Below are 27,313 nucleotides of genomic sequence, written 5' to 3' on the forward strand. Positions count from 1 at the left end.
TTCTATCAAACTACTGAACTAAATGTGTCCAGATTCTGCAGCTGAGTGAAACAAATTTGAGCAAGAAGTCTGATCCATTAAAGTTAGTGGTATGCATGTGTGTGTGTGTGTGTGTGTGTGTGTGTGTGTGTGTGTGTGTGTGTGTGTGTTAAGAGCAGTTGGGTGGGTGGGAGAGACTTGAGCTCCATTTATAGTATAACTGTACATAGAGAGAAAGAGTCAATGTGAGTGCACATGTGCCAGTGAACACAGCTGCCACACCGAGGGGAGGATATCCCACGCTACCTCTGCAAGAGAGTGAGAGAATAAAGACAGAGAAAGAAAGAAAGAAAGAAAGAAAGAAAGAAAGAAAGAAAGAAAGAAAGAAAGAAAAAGATTAAACAGAAGCAAACTTTCTCCTGTTGAGAAACAGAAGCAGCAGAGAAGAGAACGTGCTGAATCATCACCATATAAATACAGATCATCCACCGGAGGAGGAGAACTTGTGAAGTAAGTGAACATTTTCTCTCAAAATATTGCATAGTTGTCTCCTCCTTATTTTCCACATGTAGACACATCAAGGTGTGCCCTTAAAGCCAGCAGGGAGGATTTGATGAGGTCTGATGCTGTAAGGGATTGCACTCTGAGTCATTCAACAGGTGTGATGTGTCTTTATCTTGTCATCCTTTTTTTAATAAATAACACATGATGAGGAAATGTCCTGGAGATGGCTTTTTTGTAATTCAACTCTGGCCACAAATATTTTCTGATGGGTGAGTGTGATGTCACTTTGACCATTAACGCAACTGGGTAAAGGTATCAGTGTAACATGTGTTCTGGAGAGAGAAAGGCAGGGAGGAATAGAGTTAAACAGGATATGGTGTCTTCACATGCGGTTGTGTTTACTCTGTTCTGAACTGAAACATGGTTTTCATGATTTCGTAAGTGGAACTTTTCCAGTAGAGTTCAAGTGTTGTGACAAATGATGTTTTAAAAAACATCAGCATCCATGTGAGTTACTTTTACATTTTTATTAATCAGTGTCGTTGTGTATTTGTCATTCATAAACATGACCTTGAAATGAAATAACACAAAATCACTATTTTGGAAAAAGGACATTTCCTGTAGGAAGCACCCAGACTGTTTAAAGTAATAATCCTGGATATTCTAATAGAGTTCAATCCAGCATGTCCCAGTGGGCCCCACATACTTGTAGGTTAAGTGATGGGAAGAAGTGTGTATCAGCTCCATATACTGTAGGATCAGTGTGTGTGTGCCCATCAGGGTCAACAATAAGGCAAAGGTATCCACCAGGTCCCTTGTTGTGTTCAATGACAATAAACAGACTCAGGATTTGGCCATGGTGTGCTTTAAAGTGTGTCGGTTACATATCAAAATCTATCTCACCATAAGCTACTATCCATACCAGACCAAATGAGGCTGTAGCAGAAAAAAAAAACCTGAGTGCATAGAATTGATCAAGAGTGCATTTCATTGTGTATGAGTTCAACTTTTCATTTGAAACAGGAAGAATGTGTTATTTCACATTTTATAGGAACCTTATGGGTGACAATGGAGCTCAAACTGGTTGCTTAGCACCTTTTTTTTTACATCCTTCCCTTTTTCCCAGATGGGAGTTGCAATACTGGGACCCAAATGGCCACCACTTATTTAAAAATAAATACTTTGTGTGGCAGAACTTTGTTTTTCCTGACCTGACTGACCCCTAAGTAGGGAACCACTGGAGTAAAATACTGAATCGCATATAAAATAGTTCAAATTAGCTCCACTCCGACCAGCTTCAACAGTAAAATGCTAGTTGTGCATTGCTGCATCTGTATTAACTGGAACTGAAATGATTTTGATCTGTTAATCAATTAGTCAACTGACAGAAAATGAATCTGCAACTAAGCACCCAAAATCACAAAATGCATACCGAAGCCGTAAGATGTAAATGATCTCAGAATGATCATTGGTCAGATTCATAGCTGAGTGTTATGAAAATGTATTATACTCTAAGAAAATGCACACTTGCCTCTCATGTACAGTCTGCAGCAATCATGTTTTTTACTATGAAGCAGCTACAGGAAGTTTTTGGTTGGATTGCACAGCAAAGGAGAATAGATGACAAAAACAGTGAGGGTGTTATGAGGGTAAGACCAGAAAAAAGTGGAAAAAAACTCCAAATATACACACAGTGTACACACACACACACATACACAGCTCATTGGATGACGTCTATCTCCACCAAGACTATCACAATTCTCCACAGACTGAATAGTGTTTCCCCTTCAACTCCTGATATTAGAGCATGTGCGTGTGTATGTTTAAGGGAGAGTGAGAGACAGCACTGCTGTTTCTCCAGTCAGCAGGACTCCCATTGCGCAAACATGTGCGTTATACACGTTGAGTCACTATACTTTCTAAAGCTGCACACACGCTCACCATGTAGATTTTAAACTCAGTCCGTCAAATATTTACACACTCATCGCTGAGAAGAACATTGGGTCCATTGATACGTTTTTCAACCTTAATGTTTTCAGTGTGTCCAGGTATTCCTCATGTTGTGGGGACGTAAATCTGTTTACAGAGTCATGTTGTGGGGACTCACCTCTCTTATGGGGACAAAAAGCAAGTCACCTTGATGTAAATCATTAATTTTAGGGTGGAGACTTGGTTTAAAGTCAAGGAAAGTTAAGGACTATGTTAAGGTTAGGGTAAGGGTTAGGGTTAGGCATGTGGTGGTTATGGTACAGGTTAGGAAAAGTCTCTAGGAAATGAATGTAAGTCAATGTAATGTCCTGTGAAGTGATGGAAACATAACGTGTGTGTTTGTGTGAGAGGGAGAGAGAGAGAGAGAGAGAGAGAGATCAGTGCATGACACTCGATAGCCACAGCTACAGCAGAAGGTCAAGAGGGGTCAAACTCCCTTTTTGGTCTCATCTTCGTTTCCTTTCAGGATGCATGGCAGCTCACTAATTGACATCACATACGCTACAGCTCTACCTACTTTACCACAGTGTTACTAACAGTGTTGCTGTTTAATGGTGACAAAATTAAATGTATCCTGTGTGGTTTTCATGCAAACACACAGAGCCTACAGAGTCATTCATGCCGCCCACTCCTACTAGCTTTTCTGCCTTTTGCCAGGGCATTGCTATGTTTCTAGTTGCTTTACCACCACCAACTGTTCAACAGTGTAAAATCCAAGGACACCCCCTTTTTTTGGCAGACATAACCAGAAATACCAGTTTAAATTATCATCACATTGGGTGATTTGACACACAGGCCTAGCTAACAACTGATTATCCAGGTTTCCAGTGGTAGCGAGATGTCCTAAAAACATTAACTTGTAACTGTTGTTACAAGTTAGCTAACGTTGTACCCATCAAACTAAGTGCTGAGATCCAGGAATGCAGCAATATCGCTAAAAATAAGTCCAACAAGGTAGTCAGACAAACAGACAGGTTTTAAACAAATCCTCAGGTAAGGCAAACTTATTTGGAAGAGGCAAACAGTAAAATAGCTACCCAAACTGTAAACATTCATCACAGTTTCCTATTTCAATTTTGATCCACCATACTTGCCGTATTTGTGAGCACAGGTTTCCTGTGCAACGAGAGATTATTAGCACATTATAGTTCCTCTCACTTTCAGTTTCACCTCCAAATAAAGTGGTAGTACATCTAGCTTAACTGTCGACTTGTTTATAACCAACATGATCATATGAGCATAACTCGTGTTATTAGCCCTGGAGCTGGTTTTAGCAATGATGTCGTATTCAGAGATTTTGCATTCCAAGTACAAAATTATCAAGTGATGGATCCGATGACCTGAACTACAAAAATAAAACAGTAATTTTCTTTTTAGACTTGCATGCACCACACCTGTGAATGTGTTTATGTGTGTCACCACATGATTAAGCCCATTCTACAGTAGTAGAGCAGAAGATAGAAAGTATAGAAATACTTGGACATCTTGGAGGGAATGGGTGAGGAGTTTAGGACTTTGCTCAGGGACACTTTGACAGGACATCTTTCACCATTGCTTGGATTAAGCCTGAGGCCTGACGTCTGTCTTTGGATAATTTGTCAAATGCAGCAGAATATCTAAAAAGCAAATATAAGCAAGAAAGGTGAGACAACTAAAATGTTATGTGAATGAGACACTAATATCGAAATTGTGTGGTGCACAGTTAGGAATTGTTTCTAGCTACAATATGCTGGTTTGTGGACTAATTTCCGTCTTGTTTCCTGTTGCTCTGTGTCTCCAGCCGTCATGGCTCCCAGCTTGGACCAGGCGTACAGGAGGAGGTGGTGGATGGCCATCACAGCCATCATAGAGAACCTGCTCTTCTCTGCTGTTTTGCTGGGCTGGGGCTCACTGCTCATCATGCTGAAGAATGAAGGATTCTATTCACACGTTTGTATTGGTGAGACCACCATCCAAACCATCAAACACTTGCTTTCCCTCTTAAAAATAATGGATAACTGTTTTTCATGCTCAGATAGGTTCAAAGGTTCTTGCAGTTTCACCAACACACATTTCTTAACATGGACATTCATAGCATAGATTCTGATCTTATTGATAAAGGCTTTGATACTGTTACAGTGACACAGACAGAATGCTTGAATTTTTTTGCCGTGCAGCAGCATGGCTCAAGGCAATGTCAGACCCACTTTGGCCCAGACTAAAATATTTCAATAACTTCAATAACTGTCAGTTAAGTGAAATGTTTTGGCAACTATTGGATGGATTGTCTTGGAATTTTGTACAGACATTCTTGGTCTCCCAAGGATGAATCCTAATGACTTTCATAATCCTCTGACTTTTCTTCTAGTGCCACAAGCAGGTCAAAGTTTTCACTTAAACAGTGGCATATCTACTTGATGGATTGGCAGAAAATTCTGTACAGGCATTCAGGATTCCCAGATGGTTTATCCTAATACCTTTCATGCTCCATTGACATTTCCTCTAGTGCCACCATGAGACTGACATTTGTCCATTTGAGTGAAATGTCTCACAACAACTATGGATTGCCATGAAATTTGGTATAGACATTCATGCCCACCTCAGGATGAACTGTAATAACTTTGGTGACTTTAACGTTACTTTTCATCTCGCACCATGATCTAGATCTACCACCTGATGTTAGCATTTGGCTCAAAATACTACTGTGCATAAGAATAGCCTCACAGAGCCAGTAGCATGGCTGTGGACTTGTTACATTTTAAGAATTCTTTTGAAGCAGTATTAGCAAAAAACTCTGAGATGTTGACTTGATGAAGGCAATCTTGTAGCTGATGTTTCTGTTTGAAGAGGCTATGAGTCATCGTTCAAGGACTGATCTATGTATCCTTAATACTGCTTGTTTTAGATATAAATGTAGTACAAAAAGTATCCTGGATGTATCTTTTTTCTTAGTTTTCTGCCAATAAGACTGCTGTTTTTATTCCAGTATTTTGCATCTTGCATTGTCTCTCCCTCAACATTTGCTGTAAACTATTTGTTCATCAAATTAATTCATGTTGAAACTGAAGCTTGTCATAAAAAAACTTTTCTTTCTACTTTCCTCTGACCCAATCCAGAGAACGAGACTGTCAAAACCAACGTGACATCAGTGGAGAGTGGTGAGTGGCGGAGTTGTGTCGAGCAGGAGGAGATACTGAATCTGGGCTTTACCATTGGCTCGTTCCTCTTGAGTGCAGCCACTTTACCCCTGGGGATTTTGATGGACAGATTTGGGCCACGCCCACTGAGGCTCATTGGCAGGTATGAGTGGAGATGACCTCTGACAACTCACATCGTTTCATCATTGTTACACTGATCAAATCATTCATGTATCAGCTCTCAGATATCACTTCATACTTCATTTTATTATTTGATTTTTATCTGAATGTGACACCACACAGAAATGTGTTCTGACATTCTGTGTCTGTATGTATTTCAGTTCTTGTTTTGCAGCCTCCTGCTCAATCATGGCTATTGCTGCATACAAACCTGAAGGTAAGAAAACCATCCATGCACCATACTTTGAGTCATCATATGCTTGTTTCGATCCAGTGCCGCTACTGTGACAGCCCAATTTCCCCTCTGGGACACTGTGCTTAAAGGAAAATTCAGTTGTTTTACAGGCTGGGTCTTATTTTTGTAGTTCTGCCATCATTCCTATCAGTTGTGATAACATTTCTTTCTATCGTCACTGCTGAGATCCCGGAAATTTTCTCTGATATCAGTCCACCCGGACAAGGGACATATGCCCTCAGACAGTCCATGAGTCATTTGGAAGAGAAAATGTAGCCAAATAATAAAATTACCCAATGTCTTTTGTAAACTGGTTCAGCTTTGATCTGCTGAACTGAAGTTGTGCAAGCGCACTGTTTTTCAGTGCAATTAGGCTTTATAACATGACATGTCGTGTGTGCTCATTTTCAGTTAGGAATGGTAGTCGACATTGTAAGAAAAAAACTGAATTTACCTTTAAAGTTTCATTCTAGCTTATTGTATTTTTAATTTCCATGTGTTCCATCAGTGCTGTCTATCCTCATCTTCTTGGCTGTCTCCTTCAATGGCTTTGGAGGAATCTGCCTGACCTTCACCTCACTCACAGTATGATTCCCAATCCCACACATGCACACACATCATAAATGTATTCACAGCTTCACCCGTGCTTAGGAAGGTTACATTGAAAAATAAGCAATTCTATTACAAAATTTCGGTTTGTTGTGGTGGCTGCAGGCCAGGTAAGGTAGGTGCAGTAGGATACAAAGTCCCTATGGTGTGCTCTGGGTCTACACCAGGGTCTCCACCTGGTTGGAGGTGCCTGGAAAACCTAAAGAATTAGGAGACATCCTTATCCACCTCAACCCTCTGAAACACACCTAACCATGTGTTAAACTGACTACAAACAAACTTTGAAAAATAGATGAAGATTTGAACACTACATACCTTCTTTTTCTTTGGTCAGTGTTCATGGGAGTGTGATAATACACAACTAGGTGGCCAGATATATGAAAATAAAGGACTTGGCAGAGAAAATGACGCAATAGTTGTGTCATTGCATTCTTCACCTCAAACTTGTTCATTATTTTTATATATCTGGACACCTTGTTGTGTATCATTGCTTAAATGTCAAGCCAAGTTCATCTTTATGCCCTTGTATCAAATACACTGTAACTGGGCTGTAATTGGCAAAAATCGGCACTAAAGGCCCACAAGAGCAACATTTCCCCACCAACAGTCAAAGAAGAAAGAAACCTATGAAGAAGCAAGTCAAAGAGAGACATCATTTATTTTTTAAGGTTTAAAGAAATTAGTTTGTAGAAATACATAATAGAACAATTCATTATAATCCAACAATAGCATTGGAAGCTCACTAATTAATACTGTTATATTTAAAATGGGTAAAATGCATAATATGCACAAACTCGCCAACCCTGCAGTTCCCCTCAACTCTACAGAGTGTTTTACAGTCTTTCAGCTCATTGTTTTGGTTTTACAGCTCACAATTTTACTGTTTTGGTTCACACTTGGAGCTCTCTTCAACCTCGTTTCCAGCTGTTCTAAATAAAAAATGATAAACCCACTGTACGTTACCTGCCCAGCACCAAATTTCACACAGGTGAAATTACCAGTTAGATAATTAGCAATTAACTAGAACCAAATAATTCCCTCAAGAGTTGGTGGAGACCAAAATGGAGCTAAAGGGAGAGTGACTATTGGACTTACATCCATCAGGTGGACACAAACACAGCTCTAAATAAATGCTAATGTTGTTCTATATCTGCTAGATGTGTAAATAAGCACCTGTTTGCTAAAAGGTTCACTATAACAACTTTATAAGGTGATAATATGTCAGTGTTGTCTTGTTCTGCTGCCCCTATAAAAAATCAGCAAAAAAAAAAGAAAAAAAAGAACTCAGGTTTAAAGATGTAAACTGCTTCTTTACATCTTCTTTGAGTTCTCCTAATTTTAGTTAGGATTGAAACTGACGACAGCCTGGAGACCTATGTTTACTTTCAGTCCACATTGACATTTTATAATTGATGTTGATGAAACTCAGTACAATGTAAAGATACTTTGTGTCTCAGTGTGAAGGTCATATGTATGTACTGTATGTCTATGTGTGTATGAACTCATGAAGCACAGTAGACAGAATTGTGGGGACAGAGACTTAGGAGAAAGGTCCCTGCTGTCTGGAACCTAGGACATCACAGTGACATGGTACATTGCACATACTGCAAGGTCATCAGGACGCTCCATATACCCACTTTTCCATATTTCCATATGTCAAAGTCAAAACACATATGTGACATCACAGTTTGAGGTGTGGACAAAAGTGCTCCATGCTTCATGGTTTCAACCTGCAGAGAACAGAGTAGCAGCTGTTCGCTGGCCTAACTTAACTTGCTGTAACTAACTTTTTGAAGCCCAGCACATCTACATACAAATTGTGGGGGACATTATATGCGTGGCTGTGGCTGTTTAGCGAGTTGTGTACCTGTGATTATAAGCACATGTTCTTCTGTGTGTTTGTACGTGTGTGGTGTGTGTGTGTATTTTGGAAAGCAGCACATGCTGTTCCACTTGTTCTAAATTCTGCTGCGGCCTCTAAGCCAATCAAAAACCTGGGCAGCCAACACACCCACCCACAGCCCTGTCCCCTGTCAACTATCTCTCTCTCTCTTCCTTCCACTTTCTGACCTAGACCATGTCCTGGGGTTGACATGGTCATTTTGGCCTCACTGCTGTCATTCCTGGTCTGGTGTGTTTGTGTGCGCACGTGTGTGTGTGTGTGTGAGAGAGAGCGTGCACAAGTTTTTGTTACCTCATTGGGACCTTTTTCTGGTATAAATACCGACCTTGTCAGGACCGGTAGTCCTAATGGGGACCAAAGCCTGGTCCTAATGAGGCAAAGAGTCATTTCTGAGGTCTTGGTTTTGGTTAGGGTTTTGGTTAGGCTGCCCACGATGAATGGAAGTCAATGAAATGTCCGAACAGGGACAGCTGAGATTTAGTGTGTGTGCCCGCCTGTCTGTGTATATATGTGCATGCATACAGTATGTGAGAAAATCTAAGTTGTGTGTGTGTGTGTGTTTGTGTGTATGTGTGTGTGTGTGTGTGCGTGCATGCATGCGTATGTGTCATCTTCTTGTAAGTTCTTGCTTAACTACTCTATGTAAACAGTGTATTTTCCCAGCTAACCTAACTAGCTGCCAACAGATTTGATAAGGCAGTTTGCACTATAATACACTGAAGGACCAGAGCTGCCAGAGGCATTTTAATCTTCTACACACAATAGCTTCATAAGCCACAAATCACCCATTTCCAGGGATCTAAGCAGGGGTCAATTCTGCCCTTATTACATTTTTAGCAAGACTAAGCAAGACTGCCACTAGCATGGCTGTATGAAGCTCTACTTGGGTATAGCGGTACTTTGAGAACATACTCATAATAACAATGATGACATGCTTATGTTTAGCAGGTATAGTTTTTACATACTAACGCACTAACATTTGTTCAGTTTAGGATGTCAGCATATAAACAGCACTAAACACAAAGTAAAGCCCTGGGTGATGGGAATGCCATTTGTTTTTGGGGTATTTGGTCATTAATCAAAGTATTGGACAATTTCAAATTTTGACCTGATGATGGCACTAGATAAAAAAAGTTAAGGGATCACCAAAGTTATTACAATTCATCCTGAGGGAGGCATATATGTGTGTACCAAATGTGTGAAAGCTGGCCAGCTTGTGGTGCTAAAGGAAAAGTTAGGGGATCACCAAAGTCGCAGATACTGTGCAGATATTGTAGAAAGCAGGAATTGGCATTTGATAAAAAATATTGACATTGAACATAATTCTGGGTTTTACAGAATCATTCAATATCAACCTTCTTGTCTGGTGACTCAGTTGGACACTGCCATCCCTTCCAGTCTCAAGCTTTCAGCTTTTCTTAAAAACCACCATCAGGAACAGTTTGGTGTCAGGTAACAATAGCTAATAAATCCCAGCTGATTGGATCACTTTGACTGATGATGTCAAAGACCTGCACTGCTTATAAAATGTTGGGTCTGTTTACGTGTTCAAGCAGCGCTCCGTTTTGCTATATAATCAGTATTACAAGCAGGACATTTGAAGTGATTTACAACAGAACTTTTATATAAACTTAGCACAAAAAGTAAGGAAATTTGTGTTTGGTAGATTATTATTTATATTATTATACCATTGGAAAGCCTGTTTATTTCCCTTTTAAATGGTGCCACATTTGTAAGGAACATGCATTTGTGGGATGAGCAGCAGAGCTGAGTATGTGGGTTGCGCCCATGAAAAATATGCCAAATTTTCTCTGCCAATGCCAAACAGCTTATTCTGCCATTGACTCTTATTTGGTGTTTGGTGGATTGGCTGATTGAAGTTTGAAGAAACAAGACATATTAGCAATTTAACAATTTATTCATTTAACAAACAGGAGCCTCCGTAGCGTGTGGAAGAACCATATACAGCCACAACAGCCTGGCACCTCCTTCTCATGCTGGTCACCAGCCTATACGATTTATTGCCAAGAAGCATTGTTACAACAAAGAAATAATCTACCAAACACAAATTTCCTTACTTTTTGTGCTAAGTTTACTTACGATATATATGTCTGTGATCTTTAGTGGATGTGAAGTATGAAGTCTTCTTGCAGCCCAATATTGTTTTGAACTCGATGTCTTTGGTTAACTTCCTCCTTGGTTTTGACAGAGATCTTAAGATTTGTTCTCCAAATTGCCCAGTCTGCCATTTAGGCAGATGGATCCATGTTGTAGGACAGCAGTACTAGAGGGTTTGTCCAAACACAGTTTTGTCATGATCTTATCTATAATCCCTTTTGGAGAATTCTTCTTAGGCAAAGTTGTAGTTAACTAGGACTATATAATTAGGAGCATTTTGGCTCAAGACACAAGACTTCAGATACAAGAGATTTTATATTTCCAAGATATGGAGCAGGTGAAATGAATACATTGTCCTGGTGGCTCTTATGAAAAATGGAGCTCTCATTATGGTAAAAGTTATTAAAAAGACAATTACATCTGATTGACAAGAGCCGTGACACTGTTTACATAAAAGTTGGTAAACTCTTCAAGTAAAGGTCGAGGAAATGAATAGTGTCAGCACTAGAAAAGGAATTGTGTGTGAACTTGAGTTTTGGATGAAAAGCATTTAAATAGTCCAAGGTCCTAGAAAAGTCTGATAGTCTGGTCAGAACAAGGTTAGAACAAGGTTATCATCTACATGATTATTACATGTGGGAAGAACTTCATGTTGATAGTTTTTTTTTTAAAACATATTTGATAAATCTCCCAAACTACTGTGCATGTGCACTTCAGCAATGCACAAGAATGAAATAAAGAATGATAAGAGGCAGGCTTTGGGAATTGAAGGAAAGAGCAGATGGAACAACTAGTGGAAAGAGAGCCATGGAAAAGGGAGGCCAGATAAGAATGGAAAAACAGAGGTGGGAGCAAAGCTACAACAGCATGGAAACATTGCTGAGGAGAGAGAGAAAGACAGAGCAGAGAGGTTTGACATAAGTTAAACCTTATGACTGTTGACCACTACTGTTGTGTTACCGCTATGACATTAAATGAACTTGAGGACAGCAAACAGACAGAGAGACAGAATCAGAAAAAGGGCAGACCAACAGACAGACATGTGACTGATATTGAGAGCAGACAACTACTTTCACTCAAGGCTGGATTACCAACAGCACAAAGAAGGGCCCCCAGAACCCCATGTCACTTTGAATCAGTTGGGTACTTACCCTTTACAGTTAAGTAGATGAACTGTAAACAGAGAATTTTAACCATTAAACATAAAGTATGTTATCAACAAACATGGGTCCTTGCATTTTTCTGGTACTGTTTTGTAAATAGGCCATTTATAAAGACCTAAATAATTTTTCGTTTATGCATTTACTTTTATTTTATTCCTAAATAAAGTTGTGTTCAAACAAATTACTACAGACTTACTGACGCACAGTGAATCTGGTGCCTTTGCTGTTGTACATAGGGACAGATATGGACTTGTAACAATAAGGTGGCAACCTCATGACAGCAAGAGGGAAAGTTCCTTTGTTTGTTGTATTTGGCTGAACAATAAGAAAAAGTTGAAAAAAGAAAATAGTGTGTGCAACCACTTAATGGGAATAGGTCCAAGGACGGGCACCTATAGTAGTTTGCTTTCCTGCGCAGTTGAGGTGCTTGTAGTGTGTACTCTCTGCGTGGTCACAAATTTTTGGCTGCAAGGTTCCACACCCCTTTGTTGACGTCAACCCAGACATGGCTAGAGGATGAAACTTAGCCCTAAGTTCAAGAGCTCATAGTGTAGCACAGATCAATTTCCCAATACCTATGTCATGAATTAAAGTGCCTCCAACTCTGATTGGACAGATTTATTGTTTCTAAAAGGATAATACACAAATAGACAGTCAGACTGGGCAGATAAACAGACTGACCAGTAAGAGGAAGGGCAGACAGAGAGAGCTCATTTGTTTGCTTACACAATGTTTGACAATAGCACAGTTTATGTAAATGTAATTTTGATCACTTATCTCACCCTCAGTATTGATTTCAGAGTAGAGAGGAATCATATTTTACATCCACACCATTGACTGAAAGTAAATGATATTACTTCTGTCTCCTTGTCTCCAAGCAGTATGATTTTGAACAACCTCTGTTTCCAGCTGGGACTAGTAGAGTAAATATCTTGCTTACTGCAATATAAATCTATTTTTGTCAATAGATTTCAGACAGAAAAAATAAGAGAACAAATATGCATACACACCAAACCACACAGTTTTAACTTAACAACATACCCATTGAGGCACATCTGTAATATTAACCCAGAGGTCAAAAAAGAATTTCCAGTTAACACAATCAAACACGACTTTGTTTGAACCTGGTTCCTTTATCCAATGGGTATAGAATATGTCAGAGTTGACCCTTTGAGATAACACAGAGGGCAAAAACACACAAGCAGAGCATGCAATATTCCCTTAATCACAGCATTCAAACTCAAATATGTGTCACACTGTCCATGAACCAAAGCAGACTCTTTAGCCTGCAGTCCTGAGAAGGGTATCAACCTACAGTGTTTACAGAGGTGGCACACCACTGTGATCGTTAAACTGTCAATAATAAAATAGGAAAAACAACACTGTAATACACCACCAGTATTACTGCCAAGATGGCTGAGAAGTGATTTTTAAAATGTAATTTCTGAAATTTTGTGATAAACTTTACAGAGATAAAGGAACACTTTTTTAATGCTGAACACTATACTTACTGTAAGAAAGCCACCCTCTCCCAACCAGATTAATGTCACCACAGCTGTTACTGAAATACAACCATGTAGCTGTTATTGTGGTTATAAATCTGTCTCAGCTTTTCAGTCTGTTGCTGTTTCTTCCAATGACCTCTCAGGCTAAAATGGCTGCTTGGTTAAAAGCAAGCCTATGTAACTGCCACATTGTTTCTCATACAAAGGGAAAGCATACATTTATAGGCAATAAAACACAACTTCCTTATCCTTAATTTAATACAGGCCTTACTTTTTGTTTGGTTTTTGCCACTAGAATACAATAGAATACAACTTTATAGAGGGCTGAAGCCACTAGCCTCTGTGATGCAGTGCAATCTCTTTCTTTCATTGGTCTTTCTAAATAAATGTGAGCATGTTCCTGGAGTTAATGTTCCATATTCTAAGACAACTGCAGCAGTTACTATCACAAGTTGAAACCTTCAGGATTTTAACAAAGTTAAACAAAGACAGAGCACAGAAAAAACTACAGGCCCCATGAAAAAACTAAAAGCAAGGCAGCACGGGTATTTACATCATTGTAACTTTGTTTTGTCCATATCCATAAAACTCCTTAATGCTTTTAAAGTAATTACTGCTGTCTAATAACTTCTAATTCTCTGTCATGCTGTTAATAGGCTCACAAGTCTCTAACGCTTCGCTCAACTAGAGACTGAGGACAATCTCCCAGCTTTCACTGTTAAAACTGGCTGGAAACAATTAGGGAGTTTAAAAAAACAGCATTGCAGAACCAATCCAAAGTCTTTAGGGTGGCCCTTCATATTAGGGTAATGACATGCAGTTCACTATGGAGGAGAATCTGAGGAGAATGGGGGGAGGGATTCATTTCTGTAAGGTGTATCCTTTACAAAATGTAAGGGGTGTAGATTTGTAAGCAGCCATTCTCCGCCATTCAAGCACTTACTGTGCGTTTAGTAATATCCAGACAATCGCTAGGCGGGGAGATCTCAGTCTGATATTGCAAGACTATGCTGTTTATACAGACCAAGTCCCCAAGAGCAGTGCTGAGCTGTGAAGCCAATTTGACATAGTGACCAAATTGTGTAATTACAACTTCCAGGTCCTAAGTCTAGTCTAGAAGAGCTGCACAATTAAATCATTTTATCCCCATGAGCAGAGAGCCAACTGGAAGTTAGCCGGCTTGGCCAGTGGAAGTCTCTAGTGCATCTTTTTTGACTTCATCAGTGGCGCATAAGCAACTTTTGCATGAAGTGGAATGAACTGGGCGCCATCTTTCATTCCGGAATCCAGTTCTCCTTACAACATCCATGATACAGACATGTTTGACCTAGCCGTGACCCCTCGCTCATGGACACATGTCATGTGTCAATCTTGATGTTTAGCCCACGAACGTCTAGGGCCTAGACGTTCGTGGGCTAAACATCTGGCTTCTCAGTCCGGACCTCAGTCCACATCCAGACTGAACAGCAAATCAATCTGGTGGGCCAGTTGCTCTGTGAGCAGCCCATTATACAAAAACAAGAGTGAGAGATGCATTGTCGGCCCACTTCGAGTTTGTACTCCCCAATCATTCCAGACCTCTGACCTTGAAGAAAAATCAAATGCAGACCTTTAAGTAATAAGTTTGAGAACCCCTGGATGGGAAATGGTGTCCATTAAAGGTCACTAAAAACATAAATATTGAATAAAAAAATGATATTAGATGAAACATATGAAGCAAGCTACACAACATGTTATTGAGAAAGTCTCTGTTGCAAAGATGGATTTTTAGTTATTAGCATAGTTACAAAATGTCAGTGGGATTTTGAAGTAGATTTTCTTTCTGGATAATCTGTGTGCTTTCATTTAATTTTAATGATCCTATTGCCTTGTCTCATGCTGGTTGTAATGAACAGTGCCTCTAGAGACACTTTAGAAACTATGGAGTTCATGTTGGTGTGGGAACTACTGCTGGTGACACTCTAGAATAGAAATCATCAGTCATCCAAAAATCTGATATGAGCAGTGAGGTTAAACTGAGCATGAAGGCCTGTACTGTGAACTGAGCCACGTGCAGTGAGCTGTGTGATTGGCAGTGCTCCAGCTGTGTCTATAGTTAGAGTAAAAGTCTGTGGACACACACACTCCATATGTGTGTGTGTGTGTTAGTTTAACCTCCACCCCTCAATTGAAAAGCTTGTATTTATAAGAGTCAGTATCACCACCTGCTGGTTAAATTATTAAATTGCACTTTAATAAGTGGTTAAGTTTAGTTGTTTGCTCAGACCAGCTTTGTAATTAATTTATTTTAGCAGGTTTTACAGTATCTGTTGTTTTATACAAATGCCCGAAAAAGCTGAAAGGTCAGACCGAAAAACACATTAATCAAAGATAGTAAATTTAGTATAAGTAGAAGCCAGATGCTTTTTTTCTAATTTTCTTATTCCATGCATGTTTAAATTATTGATTTAATATGATAGATATTTTCTTTCTCTCTTTCATCTAGCTGCCTAACATGTTTGGGAATATACGATCAACCGTCCTTTCCCTGATGATAGGCTCCTACGCTTCTTCAGCAGTCACCTTCCCTGCCGTCAAGGTACTCATACACACACACACACACACACACACACAAACATGCGCACACACACACACATTTATTTCTCTTTTCCCATTTCTCCATCTCTGTTTCTCACTCTTTACCTGTCTTCTTCCCAAATGCTCCTTTTCCTCCTGGTCTTAATGCCCTTCTCCAGTTGATTTATGACATTGGCGTGTCGTTCCGTATCATCATGTGGGTTTGGTCTGGAATGGCCTGCATGGTCTTCCTCAATTGCTTCCTAAACTGGCCTGCTGAATCCTTCCCTGCACCTGAAGACATCAGATACAAGTCAGTATAAATATTCTATCACATTACATTTCCAAATCATTGTACATGTGAGAACACACACAAACACACTCTTTCATCCCTGAACAAAACCTGTAATGAGTTGTAGGACCACTCAACATTGGGATTAAAACTAAACATTCAAATGATATGATATGATATATTTAAACATCCAGCAGACACAGAGCAACAATATCATTAATTTGGAGTAGTGTTTGTGTCCACCTGATGAATCTAAGTCCAATATTCATTCTCCCTTTTAGCTCTAATTTGCTCTTCACCAACTCCTGAAAAAAACTCTTTAGCTGCTAAAAGCTCCACTATGTTCTCCAGCTAGTTGCTTTGTCTGTCTGTTGTTTGGTGCTGAGCAGGTAGTGTACAATGAGTTTATCAGAGCTTTTCACTGTTAACAGTGGCCTGCTGCTGCTGAAAATGAAGTTGATGAGGTGAGATGAGGTGAGTCTGAGCCAAGATTAAAGCTGTAGGCCATTAAACCAAAACAATGAGCTGTAAGACTCTAAAACACCATAAAACCAAATATTAAAAGTTTCAACTTTAGCGCCCCCAGTGGCGACAACAAGAAAGACACAATGAACACACTGCCCAAGCTTTCTCTCTAATTGTATCATTTTTCCACAAATACAAACTTAAGTCATCAGATTAATCCAAAAGATGAAATAATCACATTACACAAAGTGACTTTAGACAATTTAGAAAAAGGATGTTCAGGCATTTATGTGGTAATGATGTTACATTGGTGTACACTAAGAGGTCAAAAACTAGAGCTGTGTCTCAAATCACATACTTCTGTGAGTACACTTTCATGTAGTACACTGTGTACACTATGTACTTACTGGGGAGTGCACAAATTTTGACAGGGTAGTGTTGTCTCAAATCAAACACAGCTGTTGTGCACTTACCGGAAATTAGGATCACAAATTAGCATTAGCTAGCATTAGCATTCGCACTATCAAATCATTACAGACTGCTAAATTAACCCAAAAGACATACTGATGGCTTATATCCGACAACAGTATAGTGGCACTTAGTGCTAAAAACACATGTATAACTTACATTTGTATAATGTGGCGATGTTCACCGTAGCTACAACGTACCTGGCCGCCATTTCCAGCTTGAAAAGTGGTCCCTCTCCTTCCGCTAAGTAGCCAAGATGGCGACCATTGAGGGCGAGAGGTGTCCATAGTTCCACACTCAACTTTTTGATCGTTTTGAGTGCACCATCCGGGTACTCAGTGCACTGCATTTTTTCATACTTCTCAGTGTGAACACACTTATGCACTCAAAATGTTAAGTGTAAGAACAGAAGTATGCGATTTGAGACACAGCATAGGTCTTGGGAATGGCAATGGCTTATATTGAAGGAAAGATGACTGTTCACTAAGCTCTAAATATTTTATTATATAACAGAAGTTGGTCTGAATATTCACAGTCAATCAGGTCAAGTTTTCATGTGAACACAAGAAATATCAAAATCTAATAAGCAGATTTGTCATGAAATTTACAAGACATGTTCATTCTGGAGTTATTTTAGATTCTTATCATACATTCAATCTCTTACTCCTCTCTCTGCAGTAAAAAGGCGAAGCTGAAAGGGGTTGCTACAGAGCACAAGATGGCTTCGGACAGGTACATCACCCATGTGACCGTCATGGAAGACATGATGGGAACCATGCAGCCAGAGCCTGATCAGCCAGCCTCCCAAAACACAGCCCAGGGTGAGGAATGTGTAGAATTATTGGATGACACACACAAATTTAGGCATAAAAATGTTTATCAAATGACTAAAGTGATTATTAAATGGGTGGCAAAGAACAAACTGCTGTTAAATGCTAACAAAACGTCATGTCTTATTGCACTGAAGTGGGCAGCCACTGTGATGTAAATAGTTTGAACTAGAGAGCATAAAGACTGAAATACACCTACCAACACCTTTAAAGCCCACTAATTAACATGTTGTATCTCACAAATAGAAATGTAAAAATATCAATTTGTGGTTTTAGAGGAGCAGTTAATCTGCCCCCCAGCACTTCTGCGTAGTATCTTGGCTGATCACCTGGCAACCTCACTGTGACAAGACTGCTTGAGGTTACTGCGCCCGGATGTTGTTTGCCAATTGTTTAGATGAAACAAACTAGCTATAATGTGTTAATGAGTGATTATTGAGTATTTAGAGTTGCTGGTGGTATATTTGAAAGAGCTAGGCTAGCTGTGTCCATTTGCTTCCAGTCCTCTTGCTAAGCTAGGCTAACTGTCTCTCACCTATAGCGCCATAATTAATGCACAGAAATGAAAGTAGATTCAATCTTCTCATCTAACTCTCAATGCAAAACACGTATTTTCAAAAATGTCAAACTACTAAACTACAAACATTCTTAAACTTGCATTGCAGTTCAATCCTAGTTCTTCATATTCCACATGATAAGCTAATAATAAGGTAATAATTGTATCTATTACATATCTATGTGTCTGTAGTAACAGTCAGTACCTGTTACTACAGACACATATTATGTGCTACTCAGCTGCTTACTTTACAACAAAATCTAACAGATAACTCTAAATCCTTTCTACCAGTGAGAATATGAATACCAGTTCAAAACAAGTGATCTACAATTAGTAGATTCAACCATGAAATTTTTGTCAACATCGATGTATTTTGTATGCACATGTATTACTATTGTATGTATTGTATTGTATGTATGACTATTTTTTTTACAGCAAAGCTCTTCTTTTAGTTTCATTAGTCTTATCTGTCTCACACTGTCCCTCTTCAAACTGGTTCTTAGTGCTGCTGGGAGTGAATAACTACACAGTGATTTCGATTTCAGGCTGAAAAAACAAACAGTTTCTTTACTGTGCACTCTGGTAATGTTCCATGGAAGTGAACTCCCAGTCAACTGTAACAACTTTGCAGATTCCCACAGGAGTTTCACCACCAGCTGAACTAAAGACTACTTTCACACACACCATCTCTCTCTCTCTCTCTCTCTCTCTCTTCTCCTTCAGGCTCGGTGCCACTCTCTCGCTCTGTGTGCTCTCCCATATTCCTGTGGAGTGTCATCACCATGGCGATGACACAGCTAAGGCTTATCTTCTTCATGGGTGCCATGAACAAAATGCTGGAGTTCATGGTCACCCATGGTGACCCAAACCGTAAGAACAGTAGAACCTACATACAACCAGACATCCACGCTTTTAATCATCCACATAAAAAAGTAAATCTGAAGCAGTTAGAATTATTTTATACTGACAAAATCTGGGTCAAAAATGACTGATGGGTGTTGATGTTGCCACTAATGTTTTGTGCTACATACAACAAACATTTCATATAAGAGTGGTAATCCATCTGTGGTGATCACTGACCTGCAGATGTTGCCTCTTTCAGCATCAGAAGAGCTGCAGAACGAGGTGGAGGAACAAGGTGAGAGTCCTCATGTTAACATATGACTGCCATGCACTGAGCTGGAGTTACTAAAGTGTTTTGACTGATGATGGCTGGAAATGAGAAATTATTATTAAAACAGATTTATAATAAGTATAAAAAAAGCAGTAATTGTATTGAAAATTACAGTAAAGCGATTTTAGCTTACCTGTATGAGTCAGATTTGGAGTGTTACCCAAAGATAAATCATCTTTTTTTGTTATGATATATTATTCATCAGTGGGACAATAAGCAGCACCATAGCTATGATTGAGGACACTGAGGTTATAATGTAATGTAATTTGGGGATCTGGAGGGAGTTTAACATAAACATTTTTTTTGGCTAACGTCAGTATTTTTAGACCCAATGTGTTTCCAGCACAATCCAATATATCTCCATCAGAATTTTATTCAGCAGCATGGAGAGGGCTTTGAAACACCATATTGGGAAATGAAACATTAACAGTTTGGATGTATGTAGATGTATGTAGAGGATGTATGTCTCCTATTTACTTCCCTCCATGCATGACTGTTGACTTCACTCTCTTATCTCTGCATGTCCTCCCCAGTTGGCTTCTACTCATCCATCTTCGGTACACTGCAGCTGCTGTGTCTGCTGACCTGTCCTATGATTGGCTACATCATGGACTGGAGGATGAAGGAGTGTGAAGAGGAAAAAGCGACCACACACATAGAAAAGAGGTATGAAGAGGGTTTGGATTTAGGATTAGGCATTGCACTGCTAAATTTATACATTGTTGTACAGCAGACCAAACCAGATGTTTAATATATATGTGAGGGTTCCTTTCCTTGACTGTACTGTAAAAGATGAGGGACAAAATCCAGTCCTCTTGGTAATAGCAGTGTCATACTCCTGTATCTTGGACTTTGTAACATCCATATCTCTTCTTTAGCTGTACATTTCTTTTGATATTTGGTATTTGTTCCCTTCAGCCAATCAGATCCCCCAAAGAGAGACAGAAAGGTCCAGAAACTGACCAATGCCCTGAGAGCTTTCACCTTCACCAACCTCCTATTGGTCACTTTTGGAGTAATTTCCTTGATTGACAACATGCCCATACAGGTTAGAAAAATGCTGTACAGGGATATCTACACAAGCGACAAGATTCAATACATGCTAATACAATATGAAGAATACACAGAGATAAAGAAACACACAGCAACACTTTTGATTAAACATTTCTATATCTGTCCTCTGTCTGTTTGTCCTCACTTATCTATCAGGTGGTTTCATTTGTTCTGCATACCATGGTCAGAGGATTCATCCACTCCTGTTGTGGAGGTCTCTATGCTGCTGTGTGAGTACCACCATTGACAGCTTTACAGCTCCACAAATCAATATCTCTATATTGACAATGGATCAAAAGACTACATGCGATCTGAAAGGTGACGCTTTTAGTGACAAACACACAGCCCTGTGTTCCCTCAGCTCTGTGGATCTTTTTTGCCTTTTTTAGCTCATTGTCTTGGTTTTACGGCCTGCATTGTAACTGTTTTGGCTCAATCTCAAAGCTTCATCAACCACGTTTCCAGCAGCAGCAGGCAGCTGTTTTACATGATTGTTATGTTTACAGCTCAATGCGCTGCCCCCCCCAGCGGCCAACAAAATAAATTAATGGATGTTTAAATTTTTAATGGGCAAGTAAATCACATATAGATATAAAACACTAGATGTGACATGTCATGATGACATGCCATTCTGGGTCCAGTTTTAAACTTGCCGTAATTGGATCCTATGGTGAAAGAGCCTTATGTTGATTTTATAATCCTTGTATTTTTCTACCAATACATCAATACTGTTTTTTATTAAAAGTAATGAGTGTAAAACAACTGGGCCTGTCTGGAATGAACCAAAAAAACAAAGATTCTGGTAGAATTTGATTATTATAGCTCAAATCATGCTTTCAATCATAAATATAATCTCATTATTGCGCATTTATATTGCAGACAATGATTTTATTTTTTCAATTTTGCCTGAACTTTACATGTAATGTTAAGGACTGTTTTTGGTATTCTGAACGGTTAATATACTACATTAAGCAATATATTTTATGTAGAAATCCTAAATAAAATTCAGTATTATGGCCTATATTGGCAGGCAGTTACAATCAGAAACACAAGAGAGAAACACACCTATTCTGATACATTAATATAGCAATATGCAAGATATATTTCTTTCTCTCTCTCTCTCTCTCTCTCTCTCTCTCTCTCTCTCTCTCTCTCTCTCTCTCTCTCTCTCTCTCTCACACACACACACACACAGCTAACATTAAAACAATTTTGCTGGTTATAGCTTATCTGTTTAGCTAACAGATCAGATAAAGTTACCTAGTTCACTAACTTTTTGTAATTTTAGTAGACCCAGTTGTAAAAAATAAATTTCTCATCTACTCTATACTGACATGTACAGTATATTCATATTTTATTCTATTTTTGTTTCGATGGTGACAAAACTGTAGAATTCGTACATGTTCATCCTGTTGTACTAAGTTTCTATATTTTTACTGTGAATGACAGATGTAGATGAAGACAACGGTCTTATTTCTGATTATTGTTAATAATTTCTCCTATCCTGCTCTAGTTATCCAGCCAACCACTTTGGGACCCTGACAGGCATGCAATCAATGATCAGCGCTGCATTCGCCTTGCTCCAACAGCCACTGTTTATGGTGATGTTGGGACCCCTCAAGGGAGATCCTTACTGGGTAGGGAGCACACACGCACATACACACACAATCAAAGAGAAGACAAGAGTGTGCAAATACATGCAACAGGTCTCATACAGGTTGTAGCATGCACTGACATGTCTCTCCTTACAACAGATCAATTTGAGCCTTCTCATCTTCTCCCTGGCTGGCTTCCTGTTGCCAGGCTATCTGTTCCATCACCGTAGAAACCTGATCCGGGCAAACACAGAGCGTGACAGGTTGGCTGCCAGCCAATCAGCTAAAGAGAATGCACCTCTAACCCAATCAAACAACGGAACTGCTGAGAGCCACGCCAATGGCCATGCAGCTAATGGATACACACCAAATGGACATACTGCTTAGATGACTGATGGGAGTGAAATGACCAATTCATATGACTTATTTTTTAATGGTCGTTCCATCGTTTATGAATACTCTGAAGATGCAACCTCACTTTGGTTAGGAAACTATGACCTGTTGCAAAAACAAAGCAAAACAAAACATATATATTAAACAAGTTTTCTTTAATCAGTGTCATTAAAGTTGGGGTATCAGAAATGGCATAAACAAATAAAACAAAAAGCTTATAGCCAGTAATAGTGCCATGTGTTAGCAGGGTTTGCAATGGAATAGGAAGTTACATCTGTAACTGTAATGCCAGGCTTCTCATTTGGAAAATACTATTTGATTTTTCACTAGATTTCATCATGTGATCATTTAAAAACAACATGTAAGGGTGGCTCACTGCATCAGTGGATAGCGCTGTCACTTCACAGAAGGAAAGCCAGCCATGCTTCTTCTTGTGTGGACTTCAAATGTTGTTCCCCTGTTTATGGGGCTTGCCTTCTCCCCTAACTCCCTACTCCCTATAAGTGAGAATATGTGTACATGTGATGGACCAGTGAACTGCATGCTGGGAAAGGCTCTGTTGCCTAACACTTGAACCCTAGCAATAAGTGAAAAACAAACATAAAAAATCATGGACCATACCAGTGTTAAGATAGATAGATACTTTATTAATCCCAATGGAAAACTACAGAATTACAGCAGCCAAGTCACACATGAATCACAAAACAAAAACAACACAAGGACACAACAGAACAGGTAAATAAGAAAATAGAATGATAAAACAGATAAAGTCTGAACTAAAATTAAAAACTAGGACCATACTGTAAATATAATCAATGACAATGCCTGGTAATACTCTGTACATGGATAGTGCAAGTCTAGTAGACACTTTTGAGTATTGGGAATAACTATACAGTGAATCTATATATACATACACAGTTATGTATAAGTATATAAAAAGTAATAGGAATGTATGTAAAAGTATTTCGTATACATGAATGTATGTTTCTGCATGTTTTATCTTGTTTACTATTAACCATATACAGTAGCTGTACTTGGAGTATTTCCAGCCATTTTTCAAAGTGTAATATAGCTTTTTAGATTACTGAATGTGGTTCCTTTAAGTAATCCATCACAGGGGACAACAAAACTGCAAGCTTGTAATGCTTACAGTTATGGGTACTATTTGTTATCTTTACATTGCGAGATAATTTAAATATGTTTTTAACAGTTTGAGATTAATTACTGTTAGTTACAGAAATGTAATTTTTGATCATAAAAAAATTAGACAATAATGACAATGTTTGATAAATTTTAGTAATATTTAAGTTGTGTTGTTATACTAATGCTTCCATATTTGACATAGCAAACATGGCATACTGGCTAGTAAATAAGTAAAAGTTAGCAACTACAAGCTGAATGCAGCTACTAGCATGAAAGCAACAAGCAATGCGTTAGGATAATCACAAACAATCCCCCTGTGTGTATTAAAGGAATAGTTAGACATTTTGGGAAATTTGCTAATTTGCTTCTTGCCAAGATTTCAATACGAGGATTGATACCACTCTCATGTCTGCGTGCTAGTTTGGAGGTAGAGCTGGGAGGCCTTTAGCTTATTTTAGCGTAGCTAAAAATTCACCTATCAGCACCTCTAAAGTGAGTTTGTTTAAGCTGTATACAAACATAAATGTAAAGACAACAAGTTGTGGTTTTAGGGAGAGTCACTGACACTACCAAACCCACAAATGCCACTATCCACAGTGCTGGCTGTGTTTAAGTATAAAATTGACAATTTTGGTAATTAAAGCAAATGAAGGAAGGATGAAAATTAAGCAAAATGCTTATTGAGGGTGGTGCATTATGCAATCTTTCTTAATTATTTGAAACTGTCTACGTACCTATGGTGCCATAACAACACTTCTATAGCAGTTTGTTACATTGATAGTCATGTAGCAAACAACTTTCTCTCTGTGGTATTTGGATTTGATTCTGTACTATAAATGTGACTCAATCAGCTGACTTTATTTAAAAGTAATTTAAAGGTTTTAAAGGTTTTTCTCCTGAAGGGAGTTGATGTCACAGGTACTTCCACCTGCAACTTAAAGAACAGATCTTTCCCACTCTTATGGACATAACGTAACCAGCTGATAAGAATTTGGGTGCAGGTTCCATAAGTAATTTCATTTTGATTCATTAGAATGTCATTTTCCAGTCCAACAGATGACTGCAACTACAATTACTCCTCCTCACCTCTCCTAAAGGTTTTCTGAGATTCTGTGCAGGCACAGACTTGTTTGGAGCAAAAGCGAAAATTAATTATCATGAATAAAATCTAGTCACTTAGGAAAATGTATAAAATACAGTAAAGGCAATTCAAGAAGTACTTGAATTTAGCAAAGACAAGTGAGCCATGAGGAGTAAAGATTTGAAACTGTTTTGTTGTGAATGCCTGCAGGCTGAGAGCACAACATGGCTTCTAGTAAAATCTGTTTGTGAACAGAGACCTTGTACAGTGTTAATAGAAAAATGTGACAATAGTTCATAAGATCCATGAGATTTATTCAGTGATTACAAAATGATGTGTAAAATAGCTGCAATGTGTTTGTGTGTGTGACATAATCTGCATGCTTTGGGAGGGACCCCCATAAAGTGCAATCTGCTGATGTTCAAGTGTCTTGATACAAAGGCAGCATGTGCACAAATAAGGGAAAGACCTTATTTGAACATGTTTTTTGTTACATGTACCTGCTTATCTAAGTAAGTAATGCAATCCGATGCAGTAGCACTAGCCACATGAATCATTCTGACACATGCTTCAGAAACACAGTATTTATTGCATGTCCATTGTATTGGATCGCATCACATTGCACAAGGGTTTCTTTTATTTTGTCCACCCAATTTATGTTATTATTGCATTGTTTATCAGTGGTAACTACGGCCTGCTGGTCACAGCAGAATCAATTGTCACAGCATTCATTGTCACTCATTTTAGTGATGACGAGGGAGCAAAAGATTGACAAATAAAGTCAAATACCACAAATAAAATATTTATCATCTTTAAAAATTTAATTATGTAAAGAATTGTTCACTGTGAATAACTTTTCTCAAAAGATGAAGATTTATTTTGTGTTACATTTAGTTGGTTTCTGACTTGATTTGCTATGTTGCTTTGATTTGTTGTGGAGAAATGTAAAAATCAATGAAAGTGTTAAATTATGTGTCAGTTCCTGTTCTCATATTTCACATTATTCTGAAAGAAATATGAATTTTATGAATAGCTTCCTTGTATTTGGGAACAATTCATCATAATGCGAAGCAACATTCTGACATGAACTTGAAAGAATATATGACCTATAAGACCTATAAGAATATATGACAAATATGATTATATGAATCTGTGATAAGTTGAATGAAGTTGGACCCATTCCTGGAATGATGTCACTTGAGTCAAAGTTCCAGTCTAACAGTTACACATTCTTCTCAAATCATAAAAACAAAACCAAAAGCTGCAGGAAAATGTAAATGAGTCGTGGGCCGCAGAGAGACTTAATCAATATAAATTTAGCCTTAATCTCATATAAATTTAGTCAATGTGAAATCAGCATTTATTTTTTTAGGGAGATGGAAGCAAAATGGAGTGAAATTCACATCACTCATAAAATTGCAATAGAAAGTCCAACTGCAAAGATTAATAGCCACTTAACATTGCTTTACACTGAATCGAAACAAAAAATGCAAAACTTTTAACTTACATTTTAAATTGTAGCCCCTTCAAGATTAAGAAAATGATAAGTCATGATAACACAGGCATATGGTTTTGGTTTAGATTGTGCTGCAGTGGTACATACAGTATACCAAAACAATTTCATTAAATTACCACAGATTATTTACAACAAGGTAAACTAGGAGCCTTGAGTCCGGGATGTGAGGTCCCTAGGCCACTGCCTGCTTTGCCCTGTTGGTAATCCAGTGTTGGAGCTATGATGCAGCTAATTAGTTGTTAAAACAGGAGAGCAATCTTCTAATTGTCTTTTTTTGGTATCTGAGGCAACTGAAGCTCAGGTGATGGAGAATGGTTGTAAGGTGTACATTAATTGTAGGGTTGGTTTGATCCTCAGGTCCTCCTGCCCATCATGCATTGAGCAACACCCCAAATTTCTCCCAGTTGTAAGGAGCTTTGGATGAAAGCATCTGCCAAATGAATATAATGTAACCTATGACTCCACTAATGCCCACACATAAGTGTTTCCTCATGAACTCTTAGACCTCTTTGATACATGTTTTCCATGCATGGTTCAGACAAAGACAACTATCTATAGGTGTGATTACACCTAAAGCTTCATTTACGCATAGCAGTATACAGCCATATGGAGGGACACATATTGAAAAACATTTTTCTTTGTTCGACCCCCTATGGGAAATGGGTCATCACAAAATTATCCATTGTTTTTTTCAATGCCATGATTGCCCCTTTGGTTTAAGGGATTTATGGACTCACATGCCAACTGGAACACACACACACACACACACACACACACACACACACACACACACACACACACACAGTGAACCATGATCCAATTCCATGTATGATCTCCTGGTGGCAGGATTTCAGATTCGTTATTATTTTGGTGTGTGTGTGTGTGTGTGT

General features: G+C 38.7%; 1 protein-coding gene across 1 annotated transcript; it reads left to right on the top strand.

Moving 5' to 3' along the window:
- The first annotated feature begins 205 nt into the window (after nucleotides 1-205).
- On the top strand, nucleotides 206-25,880 carry slc43a1b (solute carrier family 43 member 1b). The gene is made up of 15 exons (XM_067584454.1): nucleotides 206-489; nucleotides 4,253-4,411; nucleotides 5,568-5,751; nucleotides 5,930-5,985; nucleotides 6,512-6,588; nucleotides 15,787-15,879; nucleotides 16,037-16,170; nucleotides 17,761-17,903; nucleotides 19,192-19,338; nucleotides 19,571-19,606; nucleotides 20,176-20,308; nucleotides 20,561-20,690; nucleotides 20,852-20,925; nucleotides 22,209-22,332; nucleotides 22,450-25,880. The coding sequence occupies exons 2-15, from the start codon at nucleotides 4,258-4,260 to the stop codon at nucleotides 22,675-22,677; spliced, it is 1,713 nt and encodes a 570-aa protein (XP_067440555.1). The 5' UTR covers nucleotides 206-489; nucleotides 4,253-4,257; the 3' UTR covers nucleotides 22,678-25,880.
- Nucleotides 25,881-27,313: the final 1,433 nt, after the last annotated feature.

This window comes from Thunnus thynnus, chromosome 3 (assembly GCF_963924715.1).
Source record: "Thunnus thynnus chromosome 3, fThuThy2.1, whole genome shotgun sequence".
NCBI classification, from domain to species: domain Eukaryota; kingdom Metazoa; phylum Chordata; class Actinopteri; order Scombriformes; family Scombridae; genus Thunnus; species Thunnus thynnus.

Bases quoted from the DNA above. Each gene is read 5' to 3' on its own strand.
- slc43a1b (XM_067584454.1), top strand. From the start codon at position 4,258: ATGGCTCCCAGCTTGGACCAGGCGTACAGGAGGAGGTGGTGGATGGCC. The intron at 16,171-17,760 runs GTCAGTATAAAT...CTCTCTCTGCAG, and splicing joins CCTGAAGACATCAGATACAA to TAAAAAGGCGAAGCTGAAAG. The intron at 20,691-20,851 runs GTTAGAAAAATG...CTTATCTATCAG, and splicing joins TTGACAACATGCCCATACAG to GTGGTTTCATTTGTTCTGCA.